Source organism: Anabrus simplex, chromosome 5, assembly GCF_040414725.1.
Source record: "Anabrus simplex isolate iqAnaSimp1 chromosome 5, ASM4041472v1, whole genome shotgun sequence".
Lineage (NCBI taxonomy): Eukaryota > Metazoa > Arthropoda > Insecta > Orthoptera > Tettigoniidae > Anabrus > Anabrus simplex.
This window is the reverse complement of record NC_090269.1, coordinates 183669599-183687667: the sequence shown is the minus strand read 5'-3', so window position 1 is coordinate 183687667 and position 18069 is coordinate 183669599. Positions and strand designations below refer to the sequence as shown.

Sequence of the window (18069 nt, the reverse complement as noted above, 5' to 3'; positions counted from 1 at the left end):
TTCTCAATAAAAATGGAAATATAAGTATCAGCATGATAGCTGAGAGGTAATAGAATTCGTGCAGGATAAGAAATGATGATGACGTCGTAAATGAATAAATGTGAGGAAATAAATAAGCCAGTTAAAAAAGGTATATGAGTTAGAAGGACCAGATGATACATGTAAATGCTTTAGCCGTGAGACAATATCGTTCTATTCAGAGAAAGTTATAGTACGCATTTAAATGATATTTCAAAGTTAAGTTGGTAACATGGATCACGCAACTGGGCTGGTATGAATGCTTGCCAGTAGGAACTATTTTATTGGTTTTAACAGATTATTATTATTATTATTAATATTAAATATACATGTTATTTTTGTTTGCCTCGTATTAGCCATCATTTAGGTACATTCTTTTATTGTCTGTGCATTGTCTATGCATTTTTGATTCTGTAGAAACCACAGTAACATTTTCAATGGGTCATGGCTATATTTCAGCGAATTAAAATATGTTGAGACGCTGAAATAAGCCAAAAGTGTGGTATGTGCTGATGACAAGGTTCATATATGTATATATTAGTGGAACTTTAGGTATTAGGTTAGGAATTCTGGCTGCGTTATCTCGCTTGGTATATATATTAGCATAAGTTAGTGTATGTTTTATTTGAAGTAGGAGAGTTTGTCTTTTCTAGATTAATTTTACGATATCTAAGCAAGGGTCACTCGCATATATCGAAAGTAAAGCTTTAGATTTTTGTATGCAACAACAACCAAGGTCCATTATGTGAGTTAAAGTTACTGAATTCTCAGGTTAAAGCTATTATTGTTTATTGCACCTGGAAGGAAGATATTGAAGTTATGGGAACTCAGTAACAGTTTTGGTTAGAGAAATATTATTATTATTATTAATATTGGTGAACTCTATTATGAGAATTTCATGGTTATGCCTTTACACAGTGGATTAGGTACTTCATTAAATTATGGCAAATATGGTTTTATAGATAAAGAAAACCCAATATGCACTGTTAAGTAAGATTCTATTCAAATGGTGTTACTCATGGCAAATGAATGTTCTAAGATAACTGACATAAACATACTATAATTTATCAGGATGTTGGATCAAGAGTACCGTAATTACAGGTCATGTTAAGATATTATTATTTATTATTATTATTATTATTATTATTATTATTATTATTATTATTAATATTGGATATTATTATTTAACATTTTACCAATGAATTTCACAAGCAATTAGGGAGTCTTGATGAGTACCATGTTAATCACTTGTGTCAGTCAATTATGGATTTATTAATTAATTAAATAATTTACATTTTATATTTTTTTATTATTCAATTTATCTACGATTTGGTTAACAACAGTATTGGATTTTGGTAGGCGATTATAATATTTCTTTAGGACTTTTCTTTATGATATCCAACATAGAAGTAACATTCATTAAGTGATATTATTATTCTCGTTTCAATTATTATTATTATTATTATTATTATTATTATTATTATTATTATTATTATTGTTATTACAATATTATTAGTATTATCATTTCGATGCAGTGTAAATTCATTAATATCACTATATTGGAGGATGTGAGTCACAAGACAAGGATTTCCAGTGATCAGTTAGGCAATTAATTATGTAATCAATTAAATTTGAGTACAATCAAATTAGTAAAATTAATTAATTGTTATATTATGGTAACTTTTGGTATGTTTGTTTGTAAACTTATTTCACATATCTGAGAGATTAGTAGGGACATTTCTAGGTTTTGATCTACGCAAAAATCGTCATATTATTTCAATTATTATTATTATTATTATTATTATTATTATTATTATTACTATTGTATTACATTTTAGGTTGGTTTTCCAAACTACAGATATGCATTTGGGATACACTGTGGAGACTTTCCTGTATTCTTTTAATTGGTTTACAATGTAATTCAGTGATATCAAAACAATTTTATTAATTAGTTAATCGATACTTTATTTTTTTTTATATCTATATAAAACAATTTTATCTATTATAATTATTTTGACTGATGGCACGTAGTTTTTTTTGATGAATAACTTGAATTGTCTATACAAAAATTTATTCATATCAATATTAATATTATTATTATTATTATTATTATTATTATTATTATTATTATTATTATTATTATGGTTATTATTATTATTATCATCACTAAATGTTCTCATGAGTATATTGTTATTCAATTGATCCACCTGGTTTATAAACAACGTTATCCTAGTAAATATGTAGAGTTACACCGACATTATATAATTGAATGAACAAATATGGGAAACATCATTTAAAACAAAATTTTATGGAAAATTACAAATATTATACTTTAGGGATTAATGAGGTAGTCATGTGTGTCATTAATGAGAGTTCTAGCTGTACAGTCTCATATGATAATAATGTAACATTAACAAGTCTATATTTACATTTTATAAAATTTATTTACTTTTCTCTTTTTGATTTATCAATAAAATTTTATACACATATTTAAACTCAAATCAGTCTGAGTCATAAATTATTGTAGTCAATAGTTTACCGAATGCACTATCCCTATGCATCCTGATTCGACGACAGGGACTGATCGCGCCTGAGAAGAGGACCTCACCACCTTCGGTAAGTATTTTTTTTTAGGGCAGCCGAGGCAACGTTGACATCTAATCTACACCGAAGGAGCTCTGCAAGGGTGCATAGGTAATCAGGAATAAGTCGTTAAAATGTCACCCAACGTTGGAGCTCGACTGTCGTCTATAAGGGAATGGTAAGTCAACGTTAGGATTATTTAAATGACCAGACTGAAACTTAGAACATTCATTGAACTTGTAGTAAAATGAACACTGTGTAAAAGGCGAAATTTCATATATGTGATACATATTGAATATATGTTATTAATGTTTATTTATGTAAAACATGGGACATTTGTTGTTGTTGTATATAGCACGTAAGGTCACCTAGGCATAGAGGCAGACTTTTATGCATAATGGTTATAACACAGGAGCAGTGGGAGCAGCTAGTTACGAGCATTAATATGCTCAACACCAAGGTAGAAACTGTACAGAGTGAGATGAAGGAAGGACAGGATGAAATTACTAAAAACTTAGAAAATAGTCAAACAGTACTCAAGGACGAAATTACTAAGAACTTAACAGAAAGTCTAGAAAATAGTCAAACAGTACTCAAGGACGAAATTACTAAGAACTTAACAGAAAGTCTAGAAAATAGTCAAACAGTACTCAAGGACGAAATTACTAAGAACTTAACAGAAAGTCTAGAAAATAGTCAAACAGTACTCAAGGACGAAATTACTAAGAACTTAACAGAAAGTCTAGAAAATAGTCAAACAGTACTCAAGGACGAAATTACTAGGAACTTAGCGGAAAACTTAGAGAATAGTCAGGCAGTGCTTAAAGATGAAATCACTAGGAACGTAACTGAAAGTTTTTCCCAGAAACTAGAGGATACGCGGGCTATGTTGGAGACACTCGATGGTAAAATTATTAGTAGTCAGGGCGAACTGAGAAAGGAATTCCTAGATAACCAAGAAAAGTTATTAAAGCTCTGTGAGACTAATAGGGCACACACTAAGCAGGAGTTGCACAGTTTAGCCGTTGCACATAAGCAATTAATTAAGCAGATAGGCGATGTAAGCATATCATTTACAAAAAGTTTGCAAGAAACCAAAGAAGAAGTGCAAGCTCAGTGTGAAAAGATGTCACAAAAGATCGTTATGATCGAAGATAGGGTTAATCAGGTGGAGACGGAGACACGCGATAACCTTACGACGGTTACCACTAAAATGCAGGAAACCATGGAAAGGTTGGACCAGGGATTCAAAACGGTCGAGGCCAACCGGGTAGCAGACCAGGAAAGGGTGACACAACAATTCGCTGACATGAAAGAAGACATAGTTGAATGGCAGGTGGACATGAATAATAAATGGGAACAGTTAGATAAAGGCTTGATCTCTAGTGAAGAAGGGGTTAGAGAAGAGGTGAAAGAAGTCCTAAATAAGGAAATACACCAGTTGCAAGTACAAAGTGACAACTTAGCAACATTAATAAAATTTGTGACAGAGGAGCAAAGCGAAATTAAGAAACAGCTGGCTCAAACCACGACATCACAGGTAGTGACAGATGCTAATCCGTTCCGGGATTTGTTGATTAACAAGGAATCCAATACTCCATTAACCTCAGTTGGAGGTGGACAGACAGTTGCTGCACCGGCAAGTCTCATAAATGTGCTTAAGATTACCGACGAACAACCGAGAAAATTTAACGGGAGTGGGTCGTTAACTCCAAAAATGTTTCTGAAAGATCTTAAGGCCTACTTTAGGGAAATGCAAGTACCTGAAGAAAAGAGGTTGAGAATCGCAGAAAGATACCTCGAGGGCTCTCCTAAAACATGGTTTATTGGTTTCCGATTTTTATTTGAAACTTTCGAAGATTTTGAAAAGGCATTTCTGAATCGGTATTGGGGAAGCGACGCTCAACAGAATTTAAGGCTTGAGTTGTATTCCCGAAAGTACAATTCCAGCATGCCCACGAGATACAGTGATTACTTTTTGAATCAGCTGGTTAAGATGAAAGAGCTAGATAATCCTCCTTGTCAACAGGAGCTGGTTCAAGCCATAGTAAAGCAGTTTCCTCCAGATGTACAAAGGATGATGATTACCGCCAAAGCACAAAGTCCTGAGGAAGCGGAAGGAATTTTGCGACAGCTGGACAACACTGTAAATATGAGCACTCCGAGGCAAGCCAAGGCCACAGAGCACAGGGCATTTGTAGTTGATGCGGTGAAGGCAAATGATAAACAAGATGAGAAGGGACGCGTCACTGGTACAATTTCAAGACGACTACCGAATGAGAGGAATACACCAAGTGGTCGAGAATTTTATGAACATCGGCAGTATCAACAGAACTATAATTATCCCAGGTCATATTCGAGAAGATACTGGAACAAGGAGCAAAATAGATACCAAAATAGGAATAGAAGTCAGCCATATCAACGGTACAGTCGGAGAGGAACGTGGAGTGATCATCCATCGCAGAGATCAGGCTACAGGAATCCGGAATACCGCAATTATGAGAAGAAAAGATTTGTGCAGGAACTGCGGGAGCAACAGCAACAGCAAGAGCAACAAAAGTGGAAGCAAGCGTTGGACAGACAAGACTTAAATCCCGATCTCACTGGAGCAGAGAGTATAGAATTTCAGCGAGCAAGGGAGCAGGATGGTCGACGTCAACAATCGCTTAATCCAATGGTTCAAGCTTACCCACCTGGGGGTAACAGTCAAGAAAAAAAAAACGTCAATTTTGAATTGCTAAATACATCTAAATGGAAGGATACGGGCTTAGTGGATGAAAATGCAAGTGAATGGGTGGTAGCACAAGTAGACTCTTGGGTTGTCGAACCATCAGATCTGCTAGAGGATCCAATTAAAAGGGAAGCAACACAAGTTAGGAAACTACCTGTTATTAATGTTCGAATACATGGCACACAGGCAAGGGCATTGGCTGACACCGGCGCCACGATTAGCATTATTTCTAGAACATTATTTGAGGATTTGAAAGAAAGGCACAACCTACCAGAAATACCTGTATCGGCTGTAAAAATTAGAGGAATCGTGCCGGACAAAACTACAACTTGCAAGTCACAAACACTTTTAGATATACAGATTGGAAATTCATCCTTTACACATCCGTTTGTCATCATGTCGCGGATGAATTACAATGTCATCCTGGGAGCAGACTTCTTAAGGGAAACTAATGCTGTAGTAGATTTGGCACGGAACACTGTTAAATTTCGCAAAATAGATGGCAACGAACGTATACAAATGAGTCAAGAGGTCGGAAGGAATGAGGAAATTAATTGTGTAGATCAGGCTAGTGTAGAACTTGAAGAGATAGAGCATATTTTGGATCATGAGGAAATTTTTCAGGATATTCTTAATAGTGAGATTCAATCGGAACTAGAAGAATTAATTAATGTCAAGGTGGCTGAGTTTAGTGGTACGAAGGAACAAAAACAACAGCTGAGGGATATGCTGATAAAGTATCAAGAAGTTTTCGATTCAAAGGTGGGAAAAATTCCGAATTTTGCCTACGCTCTCAATGTAACAGATTGGCGTCCATACAAGAGAAAGCCATACCCGATTCCCGAAAAACATTATCAGGAAGTAAAAAGGATTATAAGGGAAATGGAAGAAAATGGGATTATAGCTAAAAGAGTTACACCTTTTGTAAACAATTTAGTCACAGTTGTCAAACCAGATGGGTCGCTGCGCATTTGCTTGGATGCACGACAAGTAAATGAAAAACTTATTCCAGAAAATGATAAAGCGCCTCCAATTAAGGATATCATCCGTCGTTTCAAGGGAATGAACATGTTTACGGGGGTAGACCTGACCTCTTCTTTTCATCACATCCAACTAGAGGAGAAGTCAAAATTACTAACTGGCTTTATATTTGACCAGCATACGTACACCTTTGAACGTCTACCCTTTGGCCTGAAGAATAGCAGCGCAGCATTGATAAGAGCCTTGGACAGGAACCTGACTGACGCTGTCAAGGAATTTACAACCAGGTTTATCGATGACATCATCATCCCAAGCACATCATTCGAGGAAAATTTACAACGAGTCAGTCTATTGTTCCAAAATTTAATTGATACGGGATTTAAGGTCAATTTAAAGAAATCTCACTTTTGCCAAACTGAAATACTTTTCCTAGGGCATATCATAGATGGCGTGGGAATTCGACCCAACCCAATAAAATTAGAGGCCATCAATAACTTTCAGAGGCCCAGGAAGATTAAGCACATCAGGCAATTCTTGGGTATGTGCCAATTCTTTGCGGACCACTGTCCTAATTATACTGAGGTGGTGGCTCCATTGCAAGACCTGTTGCACAAGAATAATAAGTGGCGATGGACGGATGTAACGGAGATGTCTTTCCAGCGAACAAAGGAGTTGCTTTCTAGAAGTATCAAGTTATCTTATCCAGACTTTGAGTTGCCATTTGTACTGCAAACGGATGCTTCCAATGTTGGAATTGGTGCGGTATTATTTCAAGAAGAAGAGCACCCACCAAATGCCAAAAGATATATTTCATTTTACAGTAGAAAGTTGAGGAAACATGAAGTCAACTATAGCACCACAGAATTGGAAATGTTAGCCATAGTTCAAGCGCTGCAACACTGGCAGAAGATAGTATATGGTTTTCCAGTAAAGATCAGGACCGATCATAAGGCACTCACATTTATGTTAAAAACGGCTGTTTCTAGTCAACGAGTTTCACGATGGTCTCTATATGTGCAGCAGTTTAATTTCACAATAGAACACTGTCCTGGTAAAGAGAACATCATTGCAGATATTCTCAGCAGAAACCCTAATGAAGAAGAGGAGCAAGCAAATTATGTTGACCTCGTACAGGAAGACCAAGAAGTTTTGCTTCATTTGAGTCAATTAGCTCGCTATCAGCAGGCAGATGATACCTTGAGTAGATTAATTGACTTTCTCCAGGGAAGAATTCAACAAGGGGATCCTAACTATATAGAAATTCAGAAAGAGGCCGAAGAATACCTAATTGTAAATAATCTTTTGGTCAGATATTTGGACAAGGATCATACAAAATTAAGGGTGGTAATTCCATCTCAACTCCAGGAAGAGATTATTTGGCACGTTCACCGGATTACAGGGCATGGAGGAATTGACAAAGTAGTGGCTACCATTCAAGAGAACTTTATTTGGAAAAACCTTAGAAAATCTGTAAGAGAAGCAATTATTACCTGCGACATTTGCCAAAGGGTTAAGGCAAATTCATACCTTATTAGGCAAATGCCTATTCCGTTGTTGCCAAGTAAGCCCAAGGAGTTGTACGCAATGGATATTTTTGGTCCAATTCCGAAGTCCACTAGGGGAAACAGGTTTATCTTGGTGACAATGGACGTATTTTCAAAATTCACCACCTTATTTCCCATGCAAAAGGCAAACACTAAACTTGTTGTAAGATGCCTCACTCGGAGTATAATTCCTGGTATGGGAAAACCGGAAAGTTTACTAACTGACCATGGGCCCCAATTTACAGCAGCTCAATTTAAAGCGACTCTACAGGAGCTAGACATTAAACATGTTATGAGTTCTATTAGAAATCCTCAGAGTAACCCATCTGAGAGGGTTATGAAGGTCATTTCGAAATTTTGTAGGATCTATATCCCTAATGAGCATGCCAAATGGATGAAACTTTTGCCAGTGATTACTGATTGCATCAATAACACAATCCATGAAGCAACAGGATCTATACCATCAGTGGTTCATTTAAATCAATATCCCGCTAGACCTTGGCACGCTGTCGTGGATAGCCCAGTGGATGCACAACCTGCACCGGAAATAAGAATACGAGAGGTAGCCGAACATCTGCAACAACAAGCACAGCGTCGCTTGAGGAGAGTTCAGGGAAGAAGATTTCATCGTCCGCTGAGAGTGGGAGAACTTGTATTGGTCCGACGTCCAGCTACTTCAGTACCTGCAGCTAGATACTATGCTAAATTCGCACCACTTTACATAGGCCCATATCGTGTCACTCAAACCTTTAACAACAATGCATACAAGATAACGGATCTGGACGGGAACAACGAAGTCATTTTCAATGCTTCAAACTTGAGACTCTATAGACAGCCACGACACGAGGTTCCACCACAAGTTAATATCGCCGAACAATGGGGAAAATCATCAGAAGAAGATGACGTCTGTTCCGAGAAGGAAGAAGAAGATGGGGAGGACACGGAGCCGTCATCAGATGAGGAGGCGACATCCTTTGTTTCCGAGGAGGAAGACGACACCATTTCGGCCCAACGCCAGGGAGAAGAGAGAAGAGAATGCTGCCCAGTATGTCTGCAAGAACGAGTGGAATTGAGGAAAGTTTTACTAAATATAGCAGAACAGTTAATAGAGGAACAGAGACGCCTTCTTCAAGAGAATCAAGAGCTCCGGAGTAACATGCTTAAGGCAAATAGAGCATAAAATAGTGCAGACTCACAGATGGTTGCAAGTGATGCACACAAGTTACATTATCAATATGGAGGTGGAAAAATTTTCTCGATACTCTCAAAAAATTTTATTTAAAGTGGGAGAGTGTTGCACCCATCGGATGAGTCTGATTGGCAACATTTTAATAATTGTATTTGTTAATAAGTAGTAATAGCTAGCGTTCTTATACAAAGGGACAGAAGTGGAAATTTCTGGTAGCTAGCCCGTGAGAATGAAGCCTTGATAGGAACTCACGCTTCTTTCTCTGCTAAAAATAAATTATTGGGACACCTGTTATTACATCATCTTTTGGAACTGCGTAGTTAGAGTGGAAAAGTACTGGCAGGAGTGACTGAGATGGAGAATCATGGTTTTAGATACCCGAATCCCCTCATTCTGGAATGAACTCGTCTGTACAGATGAACATCGGAGTATGCGCTCCAATCAGATTGCTGCATTTAAATAATTTCAAAATTATCGCGACCAAATGATATGTGGCTTGTAATTAATCCCTGTCAATATTTAAGGAAGATTATATCAAGAGGAGATGCCAGTAATTATTATAATAATTCTGAACTAACTTATTGGTTTGTGGCAAATGGATTGGAATATTGTGTATCCAGATGTTTGTTATCACCGGCAGTGGGAACCCCTTTGCCAGCGTGGAGAGTGGTTTATCAGCGCGGCAGAAGATATAGTCCAACTAACGCCTACTGTATTGTAAAAGAAATTACGAACAATTTTAGAGTCAGGGTGCATCATGGCAATAACAAGAATTTATGCAGTCTGTGTGTACAAGGCATTTCATGTTTTTGGCAACTTTGTTTGGGAGGTACCCAGCATTCCTTTGGTTGGGATTTTTAGTGGCAAGAATTAGTGTCCCTACGCCGATTTAGTGCGCCAATATTCCCCGACTAGTGGCTTCTCACGAGTCAGTCATCATCAAGAGTCTTGTGGTGGTCAGACGTGTCTTAATTTTGCTCCGTATTCAAGTACAAAGGCCCAGAATTGTATGTATTTATTACTACAGTGGAGGTGGAAATATGCTTCATAAACAGTAGTTGAGTTGTTAAGGTACTTAAAACCACCCAAGTGAGTGGAGTATTAAATTGACAGATTTTACGAGTGTTCAATCTATGTAGGGCGAAGACGAAACTCTGAATTATGCGGTAATTGCATCTTAGGTGACGCAGTTTGAGTATGTAGCCTGCAGAGCAACGCAGACAGTTAAAATATATGCGTAAGCCGTAAATAGTGGAGAACAATTAGCCTGCTGCAGCGCAGCTGGTAGTATGTTTGAAACATTTGAGCGGAGGAAATACTCTCCCTTTCTATAAGTATTTAGGTCGTGTGGGGGTGAAAACTTTCTCCCTCAGCTGGTCTGTACAAAAGAAACCGTTGAGCCGATGAAGGACTTTGCTACGTGAGAAGCAACAGTGTGTTTAAGCAGAGTACGTAAAAATCCGGCCTAAGTTCCAAAGATCTGAGTACTGCGTATGTGTGTATATATGTATTACAGTGTAATGTCTAGTTTTAAAACAAGTTATCATGTTTAATATTATGTGTAGGAAATAAACGTGTGCAAGTGTCAAGCGAGAGTGGAAAGTAGTAATATACGCCAATGCCGGATACAGCAAGAATGGTCAGTGATATCAACATGTTGGTCATGAATCTGTAAGACAACATGGCTGCCTTTAGTCCTGGCGATCCCGAAGTGCCAAATGTGAGTACACAATCTCATGTTTGATTTAAAATCTAAAGCTTTCCTTTGGTAGTGGTATCTTTATTTAGATAGGTATGCGAGTGACGATGATGTAACTATAAACCCGAGTACACAGCCAGAAATTTAGGATCATTCTGTTTATGAGTAGTGTAAATATTATTATTATTATTATTATTATTAGTCGTGCGTGTACTATTTTGTTCTGTATTGGCCAAGTTATATTTTCGAGGCAATTATAATGAGTGATTTGCATATACGTGCACTTTTATTATTATTATTAGTAGCATTGTTAGTATTTTATTTAGGTGGAATTTTATTTGTTTGACGCAAGCACAGTTACCGTAATGGAGGAGTGCTGAAGTCAATTAATGATAATAAAACATATAAAATATATATATATATATATATATATATATATATATATATATATATATATATATATATATATATATAATCAATAGTTACTGTCGAGAATTCTGTTGGGACGACAGTAACACTGATACATCAACATATTGGTTGCTATGGCAAGTAACGCGGTTAGACGGTTGAGTGAACAATGTTAAATAAAAGGATTTATTTTTGGTTCATGTAAATCAAGATGTTGTCAAATAATAAGAACGATATTGAGCAACGGTAATTTATTTGAGATGTTTGAAGGTCCGTAGTTGAGAGGATATGGTAACACATGAGGTTATTTACCTGAAGATAAATTATGGGGAACAAAGAGTGTGGTGAACATATTCTCAATAAAAATGGAAATATAAGTATCAGCATGATAGCTGAGAGGTAATAAAATTCGTGCAGGATAAGAAATGATGATGACGTCGTAAATGAATAAATGTGAGGAAATAAATAAGCCAGTTAAAAAAGGTATATGAGTTAGAAGGACCAGATGATACATGTAAATGCTTTAGCCGTGAGACAATATCGTTCTATTCAGAGAAAGTTATAGTACGCATTTAAATGATATTTCAAAGTTAAGTTGGTAACATGGATCACGCAACTGGGCTGGTATGAATGCTTGCCAGTAGGAACTATTTTATTGGTTTTAACAGATTATTATTATTATTATTAATATTAAATATACATGTTATTTTTGTTTGCCTCGTATTAGCCATCATTTAGGTACATTCTTTTATTGTCTGTGCATTGTCTATGCATTTTTGATTCTGTAGAAACCACAGTAACATTTTCAATGGGTCATGGCTATATTTCAGCGAATTAAAATATGTTGAGACGCTGAAATAAGCCAAAAGTGTGGTATGTGCTGATGACAAGGTTCATATATGTATATATTAGTGGAACTTTAGGTATTAGGTTAGGAATTCTGGCTGCGTTATCTCGCTTGGTATATATATTAGCATAAGTTAGTGTATGTTTTATTTGAAGTAGGAGAGTTTGTCTTTTCTAGATTAATTTTACGATATCTAAGCAAGGGTCACTCGCATATATCGAAAGTAAAGCTTTAGATTTTTGTATGCAACAACAACCAAGGTCCATTATGTGAGTTAAAGTTACTGAATTCTCAGGTTAAAGCTATTATTGTTTATTGCACCTGGAAGGAAGATATTGAAGTTATGGGAACTCAGTAACAGTTTTGGTTAGAGAAATATTATTATTATTATTATTAATATTGGTGAACTCTATTATGAGAATTTCATGGTTATGCCTTTACACAGTGGATTAGGTACTTCATTAAATTATGGCAAATATGGTTTTATAGATAAAGAAAACCCAATATGCACTGTTAAGTAAGATTCTATTCAAATGGTGTTACTCATGGCAAATGAATGTTCTAAGATAACTGACATAAACATACTATAATTTATCAGGATGTTGGATCAAGAGTACCGTAATTACAGGTCATGTTAAGATATTATTATTTATTATTATTATTATTATTATTATTATTATTATTATTAATATTGGATATTATTATTTAACATTTTACCAATGAATTTCACAAGCAATTAGGGAGTCTTGATGAGTACCATGTTAATCACTTGTGTCAGTCAATTATGGATTTATTAATTAATTAAATAATTTACATTTTATATTTTTTTATTATTCAATTTATCTACGATTTGGTTAACAACAGTATTGGATTTTGGTAGGCGATTATAATATTTCTTTAGGACTTTTCTTTATGATATCCAACATAGAAGTAACATTCATTAAGTGATATTATTATTCTCGTTTCAATTATTATTATTATTATTATTATTATTATTATTATTATTATTATTATTATTGTTATTACAATATTATTAGTATTATCATTTCGATGCAGTGTAAATTCATTAATATCACTATATTGGAGGATGTGAGTCACAAGACAAGGATTTCCAGTGATCAGTTAGGCAATTAATTATGTAATCAATTAAATTTGAGTACAATCAAATTAGTAAAATTAATTAATTGTTATATTATGGTAACTTTTGGTATGTTTGTTTGTAAACTTATTTCACATATCTGAGAGATTAGTAGGGACATTTCTAGGTTTTGATCTACGCAAAAATCGTCATATTATTTCAATTATTATTATTATTATTATTATTATTATTATTATTATTATTACTATTGTATTACATTTTAGGTTGGTTTTCCAAACTACAGATATGCATTTGGGATACACTGTGGAGACTTTCCTGTATTCTTTTAATTGGTTTACAATGTAATTCAGTGATATCAAAACAATTTTATTAATTAGTTAATCGATACTTTATTTTTTTATATCTATATAAAACAATTTTATCTATTATAATTATTTTGACTGATGGCACGTAGTTTTTTTTTATGAATAACTTGAATTGTCTATACAAAAATTTATTCATATCAATATTAATATTATTATTATTATTATTATTATTATTATTATTATTATTATTATTATTATTATTATGGTTATTATTATTATTATCATCACTAAATGTTCTCATGAGTATATTGTTATTCAATTGATCCACCTGGTTTATAAACAACGTTATCCTAGTAAATATGTAGAGTTACACCGACATTATATAATTGAATGAACAAATATGGGAAACATCATTTAAAACAAAATTTTATGGAAAATTACAAATATTATACTTTAGGGATTAATGAGGTAGTCATGTGTGTCATTAATGAGAGTTCTAGCTGTACAGTCTCATATGATAATAATGTAACATTAACAAGTCTATATTTACATTTTATAAAATTTATTTACTTTTCTCTTTTTGATTTATCAATAAAATTTTATACACATATTTAAACTCAAATCAGTCTGAGTCATAAATTATTGTAGTCAATAGTTTACCGAATGCACTATCCCTATGCATCCTGATTCGACGACAGGGACTGATCGCGCCTGAGAAGAGGACCTCACCACCTTCGGTAAGTATTTTTTTTTTAGGGCAGCCGAGGCAACGTTGACATCTAATCTACACCGAAGGAGCTCTGCAAGGGTGCAATATCACCATTTTACGAACGGTAACGAAACGTGCATGGGGTGCTGACCCTTTGTCAGCACTACAGCTATATCATGCAACCATTCGGTCCATACTTGATTATAGCGCCCATATTATTGATTTAACCTCTAAACATAGTTTATTAGCGTTGGATCGTCTCCAATTTTCAGCACTACGTATCAGTGTGGGTGCCCTCCGCACAACACCAACTAATGCTTTATTAGTAGAAACTACGGAAGAACCACTGTACATCCGCAGGATAAAACTTTCAAAAAAATTCCTACTTAAACATATTAGTAGAACGAACTCCCTTATTGTCCCTAAATTACAATTATTATATGAATATTATCAACAACGTCCTCCTCCCAATCATCGGTATCCCGCCATATATATGGCTTATGCTGAAATCCACCATCTTACTGAGACGATATTTCGTACACCACGTATTAATACGTATTCATACCACTCTGATATTCAAACATTCCGTCCTTCTGTTATCATTGCCCCTTCCGATGCATCAATCCAATCAATGTCTGCACCTTATCCCACATTATACGCTCATAAGAAATTTAAAAGTTCCATAACTACACCAGATTACCACCTATTTACCGATGGGTCAAAATCAAATACTGGAGTCGGAGCAGCATTTTACGATCCACAACTATTCATTAGCTTTAAATATCCGTTACCTAATAATTTAACTATTTTTATAGCAGAATTATATGCCATATACCAAGCCCTTGTATATGCTCAACAGTTGCAATCCAAAAAAATAAATATATTCAGCGATTCCCAAAGTGTTTTACAAGCTCTGCATTCACTCGCCCCTCATACAAATACATATGTCTACGAAGTCAAGTCTCTTCTATTTCGACTTGAAACATCCGGTTTTGTTATAACGCTAATATGGATTAAAGGGCATAATCGGCACGTAAGCAACGATATGGCCGATATAGCAGCGAAAGACGCCAGTGAAGATACCGCGAATATATTACAAATCAAAATTCCGATTCCCGACTTCTTTCCACATATCAAAACTGCAGCTCAACACACATGGTGCACACAATGGCGATTATCTGCTCGTACGAAAGGTCAATATTACTATCAACTTCAACCGAGTATTCCCACACTGCCGTGGTTTGCAAATGGTACGTATACACGACGTCACATTACTAATATCATCCGACTACGGTTTAATCATGCCTTCACCCCAGTATATTTAACTCGATTTCACATTACGAACGACCCAACTTGTTCCTGTGGAGAATCTGAGGGCGATAGTGACCACCTGTTTTTTCATTGCCCCCAATATGCACATCACCAGACCATTTTAATGCAGAAATTACTCAAAGTTCAAGTATCCTTCCCTACACGACTTTCAGTTTTGTTGCACCAACCTTCGCCTACGATCATTACTATTTTAAACGAGTACCTTGATAACACTCACATCAAATTGTAATTATGATTTAGTTTTGCAGTTGTTTTTGTTCCGACATGTTTGTGAGGTGGCACTTTTAAATGTCCCTGGTGAGTAGATATTGTCTCAAGGTTCTTATTACTTTCCGATCTTGTACAGTGTAACACGTTACTCCTATTCCAGCTTACTAAGTTCTTTGTGTCCTTGCTCAGTACCGAATGTAATACCTCCATGAACCTCCTCTTACCCGATATAATTTTTCTTCTTTAAGTGCATCTATCTACGTGTGATCATGCTAAAATCGGGCATTAGTGTTGTAAACGTGTGTTTTTGTGATATAAGTGTAATATATTAATGATCTTGTGACTGGGAAAGAGTCTTTTGAATCCCAAATAAATATCCGCAAGACAAGAAAAGACAAGAAGAAGAAGAAGAAGAAGAGTAGAGTGCCTTCACTACGCTTGTGTCTTTTGCAAATTTCGGCGGACTCTTCGAACTACTACGATTGCTTAACTCTTTATTTTTTTTTAGGGTACTAGAAACTACAAGTTGAGTTTAGCCAGTAATATTCATTTTGTCTTCCGTCACAGTTTATTTTAAACGATATATTGCCTATTTTCGGTGAAGTGTGTTTTTCAGCAATGACTGTTTGCAAATATTTCCAGCAAGGTATTTGTAGATTTGGTAATAGATGCAGATTCGAACATGTCTATGTCATTGGAGAAGGAGATGGGGGAGGAGGAGGAGAAACTAGTGGTGTTGCTTCTAGCAGTGGGACATCTGTTTTCAATAGAAATAAACTAGGTGGGCAGCACTCAACAAGCAGCTTTTTTAGCCAAGCTGTTCCAAATCTTCCAGTAAATTCGAGACCCAGTGCAACTACGCCTGACACAAGAGACCTTGTGCAAATGGTAATAAGTGAACTAATGCAGAGTGAGCGAGGTGGTCAATGGCCCCTTTCTTGTTTTGCACCCTTCAAGGAGCAGGGGTGTTTTCCTGGTTTGGAGGATCATTCTCCAGAAGAACTCCGTTATTTGATGTATGAAGCCGTGAAAACTGGTAATTTAGAGGAATGTACAAGAAAAATTAAGGAACTTTATGAGAGAAATAGTACAGTTAGGAAGCAGATAATGAATCCAACAGCAGAAATATGTTCTGTTGTTGAGAAGTTGTTTAAAGGGCAAAAGATAGAGTCTATGTCTAGTTCATTGTTTGCATCACCTCTTGGGAGTTCTGGTAATTCTATTATTTCTCCAAATCCCTCTCTGTCAACCAATTTCACCTTCTCTTTATCCCCAGGGGGAGACAGCAATGTTCCTAACAATTTTGGTTCATCACAACCTATTTTTGGTAATTCTAGCGGACTTGTAACTCATTCTCAAAGTATTTTTGCTCAAAATCCTCTAAGCACAAATCAGAACATGTTTAGTAATGTAAATCAGCCCTCTGCAGTACCTGCATTTGCAAATACTCCTCACCCAAGTGCTGCTTTTCAGTCACCAGCTGGTAATTTTAATTCTCCGTTGTTTAATGAACAAAATAAAAGTGTGTTTGGAGGCAATACAATGAATCAGAGCAAAGGAATATTTGGGGGTACTGCTACAAACTGGAATCAAGCACACACATCTGTGAGTGAAGATTCAGTCTACACCGCATTATCAGAACTCTCTGATGATGAGAAAAATGCGTTTAGTTTAAAAACATTTACGATGGGTAAAGTTCCAATTAAAGCACCTGCTAAAGAACTATGTTTGTAATATTTATGTTATAGTAGACTGCAGTTGATTAAAAGGTGTTAGTCATCTGAGACTGCCTTGTAACATGTCCACAGAAGACTAATGTTAATTTTAATTGGTGACTGGCACTTCAGGGTAACTTAATTATACATTATCATGTTCATGAATTTATAAATTTTAATTTGCTAAATACTCTACATTTACCTAATTTTTAGAAGTTTGCTGCTTCAGTTGATTTTTGATTATTTTAAATGTGCGGTAATTGAAACATAACTCTAATATTATTGTTTTTTATTGTTGAATAAGATGTTTTCCTGTTGCCTAAATTCCTTCAAATATTTTCCAACTATATTATACTGTACATGAAGACATTGCTTGAACCAAGCAAGTGGTTGTGTGGTTTGGGTCATGTAGCTGTCAGCTTGAATTCGGGAGATAGTGGATTCGAACCTCAGTGTCGGCAGCCCTGGCGATGATGGGATAGGAAAGAGCTAGGAGTGGGAAGGAAGTGGCTATGGCCTTAATTAAGGGACAGCCCCTGCATTTACCTGGTTTGAAAATGGCAAACCACAGAAAACCATCTTCAGGGCTGCCTACAGAAGGGTTCGAACCCACTATCTCCTGAATGCAAGCTCATGGCTGTGCGCCCTTAACTGCATGGCCAGCTTGCTCGGTAAAATAAATAAATAAATAAATATATA

General features: G+C 35.6%; 1 protein-coding gene across 1 annotated transcript; it reads left to right on the top strand.

Annotated features, from left to right (window-relative positions):
• Window positions 1–16058: 16058 nt before the first annotated feature.
• On the top strand, window positions 16059–17694 carry LOC136874746 (nucleoporin NUP42). Its single transcript, XM_067148412.2, has one exon. It carries the CDS (start codon window positions 16274–16276, stop codon window positions 17387–17389), a length of 1116 nt encoding a protein of 371 aa, XP_067004513.2. The 5' UTR covers window positions 16059–16273; the 3' UTR covers window positions 17390–17694.
• The last annotated feature ends 375 nt before the right edge of the window (window positions 17695–18069 follow it).